The sequence below is a fragment of the Amphiprion ocellaris genome, chromosome 5, assembly GCF_022539595.1.
Source record: "Amphiprion ocellaris isolate individual 3 ecotype Okinawa chromosome 5, ASM2253959v1, whole genome shotgun sequence".
Classification (NCBI taxonomy): domain Eukaryota; kingdom Metazoa; phylum Chordata; class Actinopteri; family Pomacentridae; genus Amphiprion; species Amphiprion ocellaris.
The window spans coordinates 23,293,932-23,306,181 of record NC_072770.1 but is presented as its reverse complement, the minus strand read 5'-3'; the positions used below and the strand labels follow the sequence as shown (position 1 = coordinate 23,306,181).

The 12,250-nt window shown below is 41.0% G+C and overlaps 1 protein-coding gene across 5 annotated transcripts in view; it reads right to left on the bottom strand.

The window, feature by feature from the left end:
- Positions 1–2,421: 2,421 nt before the first annotated feature.
- tfeb (transcription factor EB) overlaps positions 2,422–12,250 on the bottom strand; it is a 30,502-nt gene continuing 20,673 nt past the window's right edge. For 4 of the 5 annotated variants that reach the window (XM_023297383.3, XM_023297385.3, XM_023297384.3 and 1 more), the window contains 7 exons: positions 12,055–12,243; positions 10,962–11,051; positions 6,957–7,074; positions 6,644–6,700; positions 6,023–6,098; positions 5,767–5,914; positions 2,422–5,684 (listed from right to left, as the gene is read on the bottom strand). In XM_023297383.3, coding sequence (XP_023153151.1) covers positions 5,109–5,684; positions 5,767–5,914; positions 6,023–6,098; positions 6,644–6,700; positions 6,957–7,074; positions 10,962–11,051; positions 12,055–12,243 — 1,254 coding nt within the window. In that variant the 3' untranslated portion in view covers positions 2,422–5,108. The remainder of the gene's footprint in view (positions 5,685–5,766; positions 5,915–6,022; positions 6,099–6,643; positions 6,701–6,956; positions 7,075–10,961; positions 11,052–12,054; positions 12,244–12,250) is intronic. The other variant, XM_035942523.2, reaches the window with a different exon arrangement.

Here is a 12,250-nt window from a genome sequence, read left to right as displayed (position 1 = left end):
GCCCCCTTTCACCTCTCTTCCGCGGGCTTCAAGCTGAGTGACACACTGCTCCCCTGGGATGTAGGGCGGACTTGTACGCACACACCGAGCCCAGCAGCCAGAAGAAAACTGTGGAGAAAGGAAGGGAAGGAGGGGAGTGAGAAGTTGGGGTGAGGAGGAGAAAGGATGAAAAGGAGGATTGAATGAAGGCGAGAATGAGGCTTCATTTTGCCCCAGACCAATAGACTCAAAGTCTGAATGGAGCTTCCTGTTCATCGCTTGTTGAACATGTTAAAGAAAAAAATCTCAGTGATTATTTCACTTTTCCCTCTCTTCCTCATCTCTCTGTGGGGTAGGGTGATGCTCAAGGTGCTCTGCCAAACCCACTTCAGCAAAGGAACGTCCATCAGAAAGAAAGAGGTGATGAGTATTTCTCATTGCGTCTCACCCCCAGCACACTATGCCAGGGCTAAACCCTGCATTCCTGTGCCAACACCTCTTAAATTGCACCTTCATGTTTGATTTGTCTCGACCCTTCGCCTCTCTCCCTCTCACTAAACAGCAAGTATCTGTGGAAGTGCAAGGCAGGCATTTCTGCTGTGGTAATAGCAGTGGGTGTATGTGTGCTGGGGGGGAGGGGTAGATGGGCGAAAAGGTGGCGATCGGAGTGAGCCATAAGATCTACTCTTTGCAGCTCTACAGGGATTTATTAGACCGGGAAGTACATTAGCATCATAAAGACCCAGGAGAATGGGCCTGTGGATGGGCTGCAGACACCATCACCACACTTTAACATGCTCTGCGGCATCACTGGGTGTGTGTATGTGTGTGTATGTGTGTGTATAAGGAATAAGATTACCCCGATTTAACTTAAGAAAGGCTGTTAAACGGTTTATGGATCATCCTGTAGCAGCCCCGGACTAATACATCAGGAGATGATGGAAAGAGATGCAAAAGAGGAGAAAAGAGGCCAACAAAAGGAGGAGGAAAGTGAAATATGAAGGCCGCAGAAAGCAGATTTCATTTGTCGAAATCTTTCATATTTAGGATGCGTACTGCTGTACTTTAATGATTTTTTCTTTTTTTACTTTAGAAGGACAAAACAATGCAATCAATATTACCAACAGTTACCGTGCTAAAATCGTGCTGTGCAACACTAAAACCTGCTTTCCTTTTGTGAACAAGCAAAAACTAGATTGTTTACTTAAGTAGTATCTTAAAAAGCTTAATTGCACAGCAGTTCAGTCCTTTCTGTGACTGCTATGACAGTAATATCACAGGAGAGTTGAAAGAGATGCTGGGATGTATTTCTGTAATGTAGATCTCTGGTGCCCCCTGGTGGACACACAGTGTCATTTAGTGAGATTCTCTGAACTGTCCAACTATTGCCACAAAAATAATGAACGCTGACATTTATGGCTAGAAAATATCATGCACTATATTTTTATATACAAAGAAATGCTTAAAAAAGTTTGCCACTTAGTCTGTAATTAAAATAGCCACATATCTTTATTTATTTGGCTAATCCTTATAGTTTTGTTTGTACTTGGCTGAGCTACTCACCATATGGTAACAAGCTTTTCTCCCATTTAGGAGGCATGAAGTTGCAAACATTTAAAATTATGATTTGAACTAAATTTTAAATATATATGTAATGGTAAAAGACAGACAAGTTTTTTGCAAGACATATAAATAGTGCATGGAATAATAATTTGTGCCTTACATGGTTTTATAAATTAATTTGAAACTAAATCAATAAATAACCCAATAAGCTTTATTTATTTTAAAAAAATCTTAAATTACACCTAAACACAAGATGACTTTTGCTTTCTAGACGTTTTCACATCTTACTGATGTAAGTTGCAAATTGAACCGTGACTGGATCATTAAAAATCTTCCTGACGTCTCAACATCCTCTAGTACTGTAGGTGTATCAAACTGAAAGAAACATTCCACCCTCAGCAGATGGATCTAATAAATGAATAAAAATATTGTCAAACTCTGCATAAACCTAATTCTGCGCAGCGAATGTAAAATATTCAAGTAAGCCTACAATAGAAAAAACATGTTTTAAAGTGGAGGGGTGCTTTAATCTTGTGGAGACCAATATTTTGTCCTTAAATGGAAAACGAGAGACCACAATGTGGCTGTATAAATGTTTGTGAAACATACACACAATCATGTTTTCATGGCTTAACTATACTTGCCTAACCCCAACCCTTACTCTTTTACCTAACTCTAGAACAGCTTCACCCTGAAATTTAATTATGGCGACTTGCTTTTTGTCCCCGCATGGAAGACAAGTCGCCATAATGTGACAATGTTCACAAATTTAGGACACCACAACATGAGCAATACCTGCTACTCTCAGATTTCTCAGTTCATATCAGTGTACAAAAACAACATCAACAAAACACAAAGAAAACACTAAAAGCCAGTAAATGGATTCTGGTAAAACATTTTATATCCTCAGGAAAATCAGAACCACTTTTCCCTGTGTGGTTTGCTCTGCAGAGCGCCCTCTAGTGGAAGAACAGAGGAGGCCTGAGAAGCTCTTTGGAGTGTTGGCTGGGTGACAGTACAAACTGTGGCTGACAGAGAAAAAGGCACAACTCTGGACAACGACAAGCGCAAAGTCAGTGGTACAATACCTAGACAATCACAAATCCCTGGCTCAGAGTTTATGTGAAGTCAGTTGTCTTCCAGTCTCCATGGAAACCAAAGTCAGGGAAGGAAGGAGGCAAGCAGGGTAAAAAAAAAAAAAAAAAAAAAAAAAAAAGTACTTCAGTCTGACCAGAGCCACTGGTAAACCTTACATTCATTAAATGAGAAATTTGATTTCAGTCAAATCATAGAATCGATGTCTGGTTCCAACAGAGTTACAACAGAGAGAAAAATAAAATCCCAATCATATAAAAATGGCATCATAAATGTACATAATCCTTTAATCTCTCTAAAATCAGTTGAAATCTGGAAGTTCAGAAGTGGTTTCCCACTCCTCCGGTGAAACAATAATGGCTTATAAATGCCTTCATAGTGTACTTCCTGAAAATGGCTCTGAGAAGAAAGGGTCGTTTTGGAATATAATTGAAACAGAACTAAAACAACAAATACGAATAAAAACATTTAAGTGGCTTTGTGGCACAAAACATCTGAAACAAATCTTATTCCATAATTCCTCCATGTACAAAGTCAAAACAATAATATAGTTTCCAGTGCTTTTGGAGATAAAATAAACAACAAACCGTATAATGAAGAAAACAAACTCTTCTTTTTAATCAAAAAATCACCATCAAAGTTTTCTTCTACCTTCATCAGCTCTGATCATAAGCTATATCAAATCAAAGCCAAGTCTGAGGTCTACCAGAGCGGAGATGCAGCGCAGGTCTAACACAACCTGCTCTTACCATCACTGTGACGAAAGGAGTGAAGAATTAAATTTAGGTGACGGTTGGAACAGCAGACCAGAGCTTTACCTCTGCGCCTGGTAGCTTCACTCGACTCATGAGCAAAGAGGCTGAAGCTGTTAACGTGCTGATTTGAAAACAGCCTCAAGACAAACTGCACCTTATGTACATGTGTGAGGGCTACAATGTGTAATAAGTGTTCAGTGCGTGTCTGTTTATGAACGGAGTGTGAATGCATGCAAGTGTTTTCTAATGCTGTGCTCTTACAGTGAAAACAACGGCGGCTGTTAGCCAGAGCATCGTGTGTCTTTCTTTTGGCCAGTATCAAACCCTGTCACCCTGTCTTTCCTTCACCTCTAGTACAAACCCTTCAATGTCACTTAGTGTGAGAACAAATTAACTGTCTATCTCCCGGACTAACAAAGGTATGGTTGAAAGAGAAGCAAACTCTAAAGCATTTACAGGCGTAATTGAATGTAATATTAAATCTAAACCCATGACCCCCAACCTATAAAGACATGCCTTTGAAGAGGAGCAGAGCTGCAAAACTCAAAAGGCACACACAGATAGGGGTTAGAGCCCTGACAGAGTTCAGGTCAACATCTGCTTCCATTTAAAAACGATCCTGCTTGTGTATTCTGTTACAGTACCTGAGTATTTTGACACCTCAGAATTGGCTGGCACGCTGATTTTTGAAGAACATCCAAGGTTTTTTTTTTATTCCTGCCCTCTCTTCAAAGTCAACAGAATTTACAGTGTGTCTGAGGGAAGACTGTGACGGTGTCAAATTTTCAAAGTGTAGATAATGATGGACGACAGTGTGTGTGCATGTGTATGTGCATTTAGTTCACTTCAGCTAGAAGCAAGTAAATGCAATACTGTAAATGTAAAGGGCTTTTTTTGGATTATCTGGCTCCTACAATAAATAGTCCACCCTCTGAGTTTTTAAATGTCTCCTAAGATGTGGATGTCTAAAGAAAACACTTTAGCTTAGCAGGTTGACACGGGTCTTTGTGAAACAGACCTTGCTTTAGGAAAAAGCAAACTGTGGATAACAGGCTGAGGAACAGAACAATGTGACTGGACTGCATCCCTTCGAGATAAATTATGCATGCAGAGCCATAAAGCTATTTCCATTTTATTCACAATCATTCATTCAATCATTTATGGTTACTAAAAGAGGTTGATGTAAGGGGCAAATAACTTGTCCTCTATCGAGTGAGACAATGCGCTCGGTTGTCCTTGTATCTGATAACGTCAATCTAATTAACTGCTGGCTTTGTCCCTTGTTCAATTATGATTCAGGACCACCTTTATGGAAACAAGGCCAAGTGTGCTAGAAGTCCTGACCTGGCAGTGTCGGTATACACCTTGCACAGTCTGCAGGGAAAGTTTCAAGCTGCTCAGTTTAACTCACATGCAACTGTGTGTATGCACAAATGTTCACAGCAAGTTTTGTGTGAGTGCTGGGGACCTTCTTCTGTTTGTGCCATTAGGGAAGGTAATTGTACCACAAATGAGTGTCTCTTTGTGCTGTTTCTCAAAACCATGTATATTCTGTGTATGTTGAATGCTCTGGTGGATGATTCCTTTCTATGTATGTGCTGTACAGATATTGTGTCCTACCAGTGTACCGTTGCATTTTTATGCTGTTTTGCATTCAGTGTTGCATTTTTTACTGCAACCTCATGCATTTGAGGGAGTGTATGTGTGTACACGTGTCTACAATATGTCTCCGTCCTCTATGCTGAAGCTGGATCTGCGACTGGAGTCAACAGAGGCTTCGGGGGACATTGCCGAGAGCAGCGGGTCTCCTCCTCCGATAGGGGACAAAGCCTCATCCATCATCAGGAAGCTCAGCTCGCCTCTCCTCCCCTGAACATCCAGTCCACCCAGGTCGCCCAGCCCCGACATGTTGTCTGAGAATCCGGGTATCCCATCGCACAAGTCCAGCGACTGGGTAAAGTCAAAGGGCTGGGAGCTGCCCACCGCTGGGTATTGGATGGGCTGCTGGGGCTGGAGGTGTTGTGGGGCCATTGGCAGCTGCCGGGGTTGTAGCTGGGCCTGGCCCTGAGGGTGGAGTTGGGTTTGGGGGAGATAGTGGTGCTGCTGGGCCTGGGGCTGAGCCTGGTTATGGTGTAGGTGCTGGGGCTGGTGGTGGACCTGTGCCTGGGGGTGAGAAAGGTTATCTTCTGGGCTGGTCTCTTGTTTTATGTAAGAAGCCATCATGTCAGTCGGGTTCAGTCCAGAGGGAGAGGTGCTGGGCAGACCGTGCAGACGAGCCTGCATCTCCAACTCCTGTATACAGTCGGCAGAGAATATCGTCATCAGTATCATTGTATTTGTTGTGTTTCTGCACGTGTTTGTGTGCATGTGTTACCTGAATGCGTAGCAACAACTGTTTGTTGGCCATCTCCATCCTTTTGAAGTTGGTCTCTACCTCTCTGGTCCTCTGTACATCCTTCTGCATGCGTTTTATGTAGTCTACAGACGCCCGCAATATGGTTCCTTTGTTCCAGCGCACATCACTACGGACATATTAAAATACACACAGGTAATTCAAATTCATATGTATATAGCAGTAGCTAGTTTCATACATTTACATGAAAAACACAGTGACAGTAACATCAACTCACAGGTCATTGGTTTTGGGGATCATGGTGCCCAGCTCTTTGATACGATCATTAATGTTGAACCTCCTCCTCCTTTCAACTATTGCAGAGGAAAGAAGAGACAAAGAGGATACAGAAAAATTAAGACAATAGTACTGTACAAAGCAATCAAAGACATGAAAAAAAAAACTAAAAAGAATTTGTGCAAGACAGATTGTGGTTGTTGGAATTACAACAGTCATTTTTCTAAAATGTGTAGCACTGGTACAAACAGGGAAAGTGACCTAGGACAGGTGAAATTCTACAGCTGGTGAGTTGGCAGGCTAGTGAATATAGCAAATCAGCGCATATTGTAAGAGTACAATAAAGGGAAAAAAAGGGACAAACATTTAAGCACAGACACACACTCGCACACTGTCACAGGCAATTACACTTAAGTGCCAGGACAGCAGAAATGACCAGGTTAACCATCCACCCACTAGTTGCACCATGTCAGCTAAATGAGCACAAGGCCATATAAAACTATTTTTGCACAAGGCAGGTTATGGTGTTGGTGTGCGTGTGTGTCCTTCATGCAAATCTTCCTAAAGACATATACACTATTGGGGTGAGAACATTAAAAGAGCTGGCACAAAAAGGACTTACTCAGATTGTGGTTGTCTTTCTTCTGTCTCTCTTTGGCCAGCGCACGGGCTTCTGTGTCTTTGCAATAACAAAAAGTGATTAACTAATGGCTGAGAAAGTGCCTTGTTACATGAGACGCAGTTTGTCAGAAGTGTCAAGAAATGCTACCACATAAATTACAGGCTGCAGAATGAGCAATTATTTTAGAATTAATAAGTGACAAACTCTATCTCTCTTGGTAACATCTTAAAGGTTTGACTGATTTCACATATGTGATAGATATATGTGCCACTTGTTCTCAAAATGTGGCCACAAATGTTCAAAACGTTCGCACCTGACAGTTCTCGCTTGATGGTCAAGTTGGCAGGACAGGAGTTGCTGGTCATAGCAATGGCTGGGCCCTTCATCCCAGGCCCTGTATATACGTCAAGGTGACTGCTTGACAGGGGGAGCTGGGGAGGAAGCACACATAAAGTCAGATACAAACAACGAATATACACATTTTAAAAAAACAACAATTTACAGATTAAAGTTACTTTGATCAACTGGGGAAAACAATCTCCATATTACATCAGTTCAAGATAACCGTGGCTCATGGAGATGCTTTACTTATAAAAGGTAAAACTTAATCCAGTGTATAAACACAATCAACACTAAAAGTAATGGGGAGTCAAACTCAGGTCAAACTGGTGTAGAAGTGCAACATTTCCCTCTGCTTCTGAGACAACCCCTTTACAGCTTAATACACCTTGGAAAGTGTCTTTATGAAGTCACTGTTCATGTTTAGAGGGTCGTAAAGAGCAGATAGCAGGAGATAATGCAATAATATCACACCTGAAAATGGCCTGCCAAGCACACAGCAATGATTGACTATCATCCTATCTGTCTTATCTCCCTTTATGGCTCGATTCTCCAGCTCCTGAACTTATATTTGTGAAGTGGTCTCCAAACTTTTGCACTTTAGACGTTGCATAATGATAGCGATTTAGTTTTGCAGGAACTCCTAAAAAGATGTGATTTCCTTTTAGCTGTGTAGTGTAATGCGTGTGATGGACTTTTTATGTCTTGTATGCAACCGTGTCATGCTCCCTGCAGCAAGGGCAAATATGATGCTGTTAATGAGGCCTGACAGATAAAGGACTCAAAGGAAAAGATATCTTAATCTTCTCGCTACTGTGCGAGCAGTGAGATCAAGCACAATCTCACACATAAATATATATACACAGAAGTTTGCAGGTTAAATGTCTACATGCAGGTTACATGCGCTGGGAAAATTCAAGAAATGCAAATTTCAATTCCAAAGCAATAAGTAAATTTTCAGCAGGGAGGAAATTATATTAGGAGTAGTGTCGTTTGGAAAAATTTCACACTAATCAGTTCTTCAAATTTTGATACACAATATTGTTAGTGAAGCATGTGAACTGTGTGTTCAGTTGTGGAAGTGTGGAATCTTAAATCAGCTTGTGAAGATACAATAAATCACACTGAACTTTATGGTTACAAGAAAATTGTTTTTCAGACACCATTCACAACTCCACTTTGATTTGTAGTTTGTTTCGTTTGTTTCTAATATTAAAACAAATCTGTGCATTACTGTGCCTCACATCGTCATTATTATGGGAACACTAACATAAAGCTCACACTTTCTAATAAGCTCAGATTCCCAGCTTCCTCCATGCTTCTGTACTGACCACATGCTGACTGTGACACCCACCTCCGTGCCCCATTCCAATAAGAATCTATTTAATTCAATTTAACAACCAAGTGTGACTGGGACTCAGTGTGGCTCAGTGTAACCATCCATGTAAGCACACACACAAAAACGCACACACTTAAGAGTCGAACTGTTCATTTGTGCCTGGTATTCAATGGTGTTCCCGGCTCTTACTAAACTTTGGGATTCCAGGAATTCCACGGAGTTTGCTGCTTTAATCCCCATCAGGATTAGCAGATGAGTTTCACTCACTGTTCTGACATTTGGAAGTAAAGCTGGAATTTTTGCAGCACTGTTACCATATTGATGTGTGCTTTGAGTTTCTCTCCCAGTTCATTCTGAGGCTGTTCAATGTGTGTCACTTAATCAGTCTGTGTGATGGAAACACAAGAATGTACACAAGCATGTACACATACTTGGAGTGATTAACCAATCAACAACACAGAGCAGTATCAGATAAAGCTAGAGGGGGCTTTGTGGGTTTCCCACAAACACACAGCAGTGGACTAAGATAGAAAACCACGCAATGTGTCTGAGCCTGCAGTAGCTAAGATCCACCAATATTTATACTCTAGTTGCATGAAAAAGCCTGAAAAGATGATGAACTTCCATGTGCAAGAATCTTGATTCTCATCCAACAGTAACACTCATCACATGCTAACACAAAAAACAGCCCTGAAAGTGAAAATGTCCGTCCCCTGCCCCCCACCGCTCCCGCTATGGCTCTTCTTATAATTAGGGACCCGAGGTTGAGAGTTAGAGCTGTAGCTCCATCTGTCTGAGCTGTGATCAGTTCGCTAATGTAAAGTCTGAGAACGATGAGCGACAGACAAATCTTCCAACTCTGAACCAAAGCTCACATCAAATTCTGATAAACGACAGCGCTTCATTGTCTTACCAGTTGAATCTGTTCTCCTTCAATGACTTCCACTATGGCATATGTCTTATTCATCTCCTTCATCCTCTACTCCTTCCCTGACAAGGCCGGGGTGCTTTCTTCTGTCTTGGGCACAAGCAGTACATGCAGCTCTCTCTGGCAGTGCCGCCCCTGTCCTGGGAGAATGACCTCGGCAGCACCGCTCCTGTCTTTCTTCTACCTTTGCTCGCCACCAAACAGGAGTGAACTTTCCCCTAACTGGACTTTCAGCCTGTTTTCCCCTTGCATAAATTGCCCTCATCCCCCTCTCCCTCCTCCCTTCCTTTCCTCCCCCCACTTCTTCTCCACCTCCCTCTCTCCAAATGTCTTGTAAACAAGTTGAACTCTAACTGCTGGTAGTTTAATTGTTAATTTTCTGAGTTTGTTCCCTGAAACACAAAGCACTGCACAGTCTTCAACTGACATGTTGTCCACGGTTTATAACCAAGTCCAACATGGTTTGGGGATGGAATGTGTAGTGTCTAAGTCAATTATATGTAGTTTAATGTGTGTATGTGTGTTTTTGTATCAGGCTACACAAAGACATAACCATGTGTTGGAACATGCAGGAACAGAAAGCAAAGAATAGCTGCACAAACACCATCACAATACAAAATAACAGTTGTAAAAACTGAGAACATTGACAATAACTAAGAAGAGCGGCAGAAAGATAAAAACAGTATACAGAATATGAAGTGTGATTATAGGAACTACTAAAAAGCCAAAGTCTGAGTGCTGATGACTTGACAAATCCAACCCTATGACTCATTTCTGGCAGACTGGTCCCAAAATAAGCCCTGAAGTGGATACAGGTTTCAGACAACTACAGCAAACAGATAGGTCTAGTGTGATGTTCTAAAGGTGATGTATTCAAGGTATATGATCACGTATGATCATAGCTTGCTACTTTTCAATTTGAGTAGAATTTAAGAATTTATTCTGTGAAAAAAAATCTATCATACAAACTGCGAAGAAAAAAGTCTGCTGAAGTGGGCACTTGTTGTATTACTGAGTGTTAAAAACATTAATTTGAATCAAACCAACTTTTTGAAATGTGATCAAAAATAAAATAAATTACTCCAAAATTAATATTTCACTCAGACACAAAAATCTTCACATGCTACATTTTTTTGTGGTGCAGATTTTGCCTTACAGGAAAGATAAGCTACCGTAATGCATGAATGTCTGCTCGAACCAACTGTATTTTTATAGCCCCAAATCACCACTGAAGAATTTGCCTTGACAAGCTTAATAATCCACTGTAATGGTTTATGCTTTTTATTTATTTTTTTTTACGGAGTTATCATTTATCCTGTGTTTGAAGTTGTTTGGATGAAAAAATATTTTCATTTGTCTTGTCTATTTCTTTGGAGTAGAAAACAGATCAATAAGGTCGATAGGTTATGACTTTGAGTGTATGACTGATTAAATGACTAATAAAGATTTTCCTGACAGTCTGGGATGGTGAACAAATAAAGGAGGGCAAATTCACATTCGAAGTAGATATGTTTTGCTACACTGTGATCCTGAGGTCAAATTAGAAAAAAATAAAATCTTTTCAACATTTTCTTGCACCACCTTTGGTAATAATCTAACCTTCAATGTAACTGAAAAAAAAACAGTGAATTGGAGGCAAACTGCATTAGTTATAAAAAGACCTTGAAAGTGAAGGATTCCTTATTCTGTTATTTGTGGGTTGCTTTGCTTACTGTGTTTGGCATCTGGACAGGGTCAATATATGCTTGAATATCATCATAATTGGACTGCATACTGATGATGTCGTCAATAACCTCATCCATCTGAAAAGAAAAACAGCACTACTTAAACAGAAGCAGTTACTTGAGTGACTGTAACAAACTTAAAAAACCTATTTTATCTAACCTTAAGGCAGGGACAGCACATAAATTACGTTTGAATGTTTAGCAGATACTACACTGAAAACACGTGTGTAAGATTTAGTGGTGAGGTCAGATCGTGATCAACTCAATTCCAATGCATTTCCAAGCATGTAAGAGACCCTACAGTACCTTCTACTTCAACATGAAATGCCCTATGTACAGCCACGGTCTGGCTACTGTAGACACATGGTGGAGCACCATGATGGGCTCCAAGGAAGAGGACCCATTCCCTGATGTGAAAGGTGATTGGATGTACACTACTGAAAGCATAGTTATAGATACTTTATCCACTTTCCATTAATATATCCCCCTAAAAACTACACATTCATCCTGTAAAGCACCAGAAACCTGATGGCCTTTAGGCCTCCAGTGCATGTCTCACTCAGGAAAAGACCATAAAAAAGATTTTGTCTCCTGAAGGCTAACTAGAAGGTTTACTGTCTCTTAAAGAGACAGAGAGAAGAGTTGGTCAAAGTCTTCAAGGTTCAAAGGCCCTCACATTCTGCTGTTGCTCTGTCATTTGTTAAGCTGTAATTACTGTTGCTAGGCCATTATGAAGCATTTAAATTCCACTGATTGCCCACTTCAGTTATTGTCAGTTAGTCAACACATCCATCCACACACTAACTGTACACAACACATTAACACTAGTGGATTCACAAACGCTGCTGCAGCCTACCGAAGACTAATTAAATCATTATGATGCTTTCATAAAATGTGGAGATAATGTCACTTTGATGGTAATATTTAACCCTCATAATTTTATACAGGGTGTAATTAAGTCGTATTTTGGGGATATTTGTTCAATCTGGTTCTTTTAAAGTGTACTATATAACATGAGCAGGAATCAATGATTATGGGTTTATGTTTATGAAGTTGTCTGCCCACACTTGCTGGCACCTACCTCGTTCTCGTGGCTGGAGCCAATGTTGAGCATGGCCATGGGGCTGTTGGGGGCACTGTTGCCGGACATTAGCTGCTCAGTGCGCATGTGAGGGGAGTGGAGAGGTGGGGGTGCAGATGCTGAACCCCCTGTAGGTCCCATGTTTGTGGGAGGAGAAGGCGGCACCGGCCCTGCTACTGCATGGACCGTCTAGGGA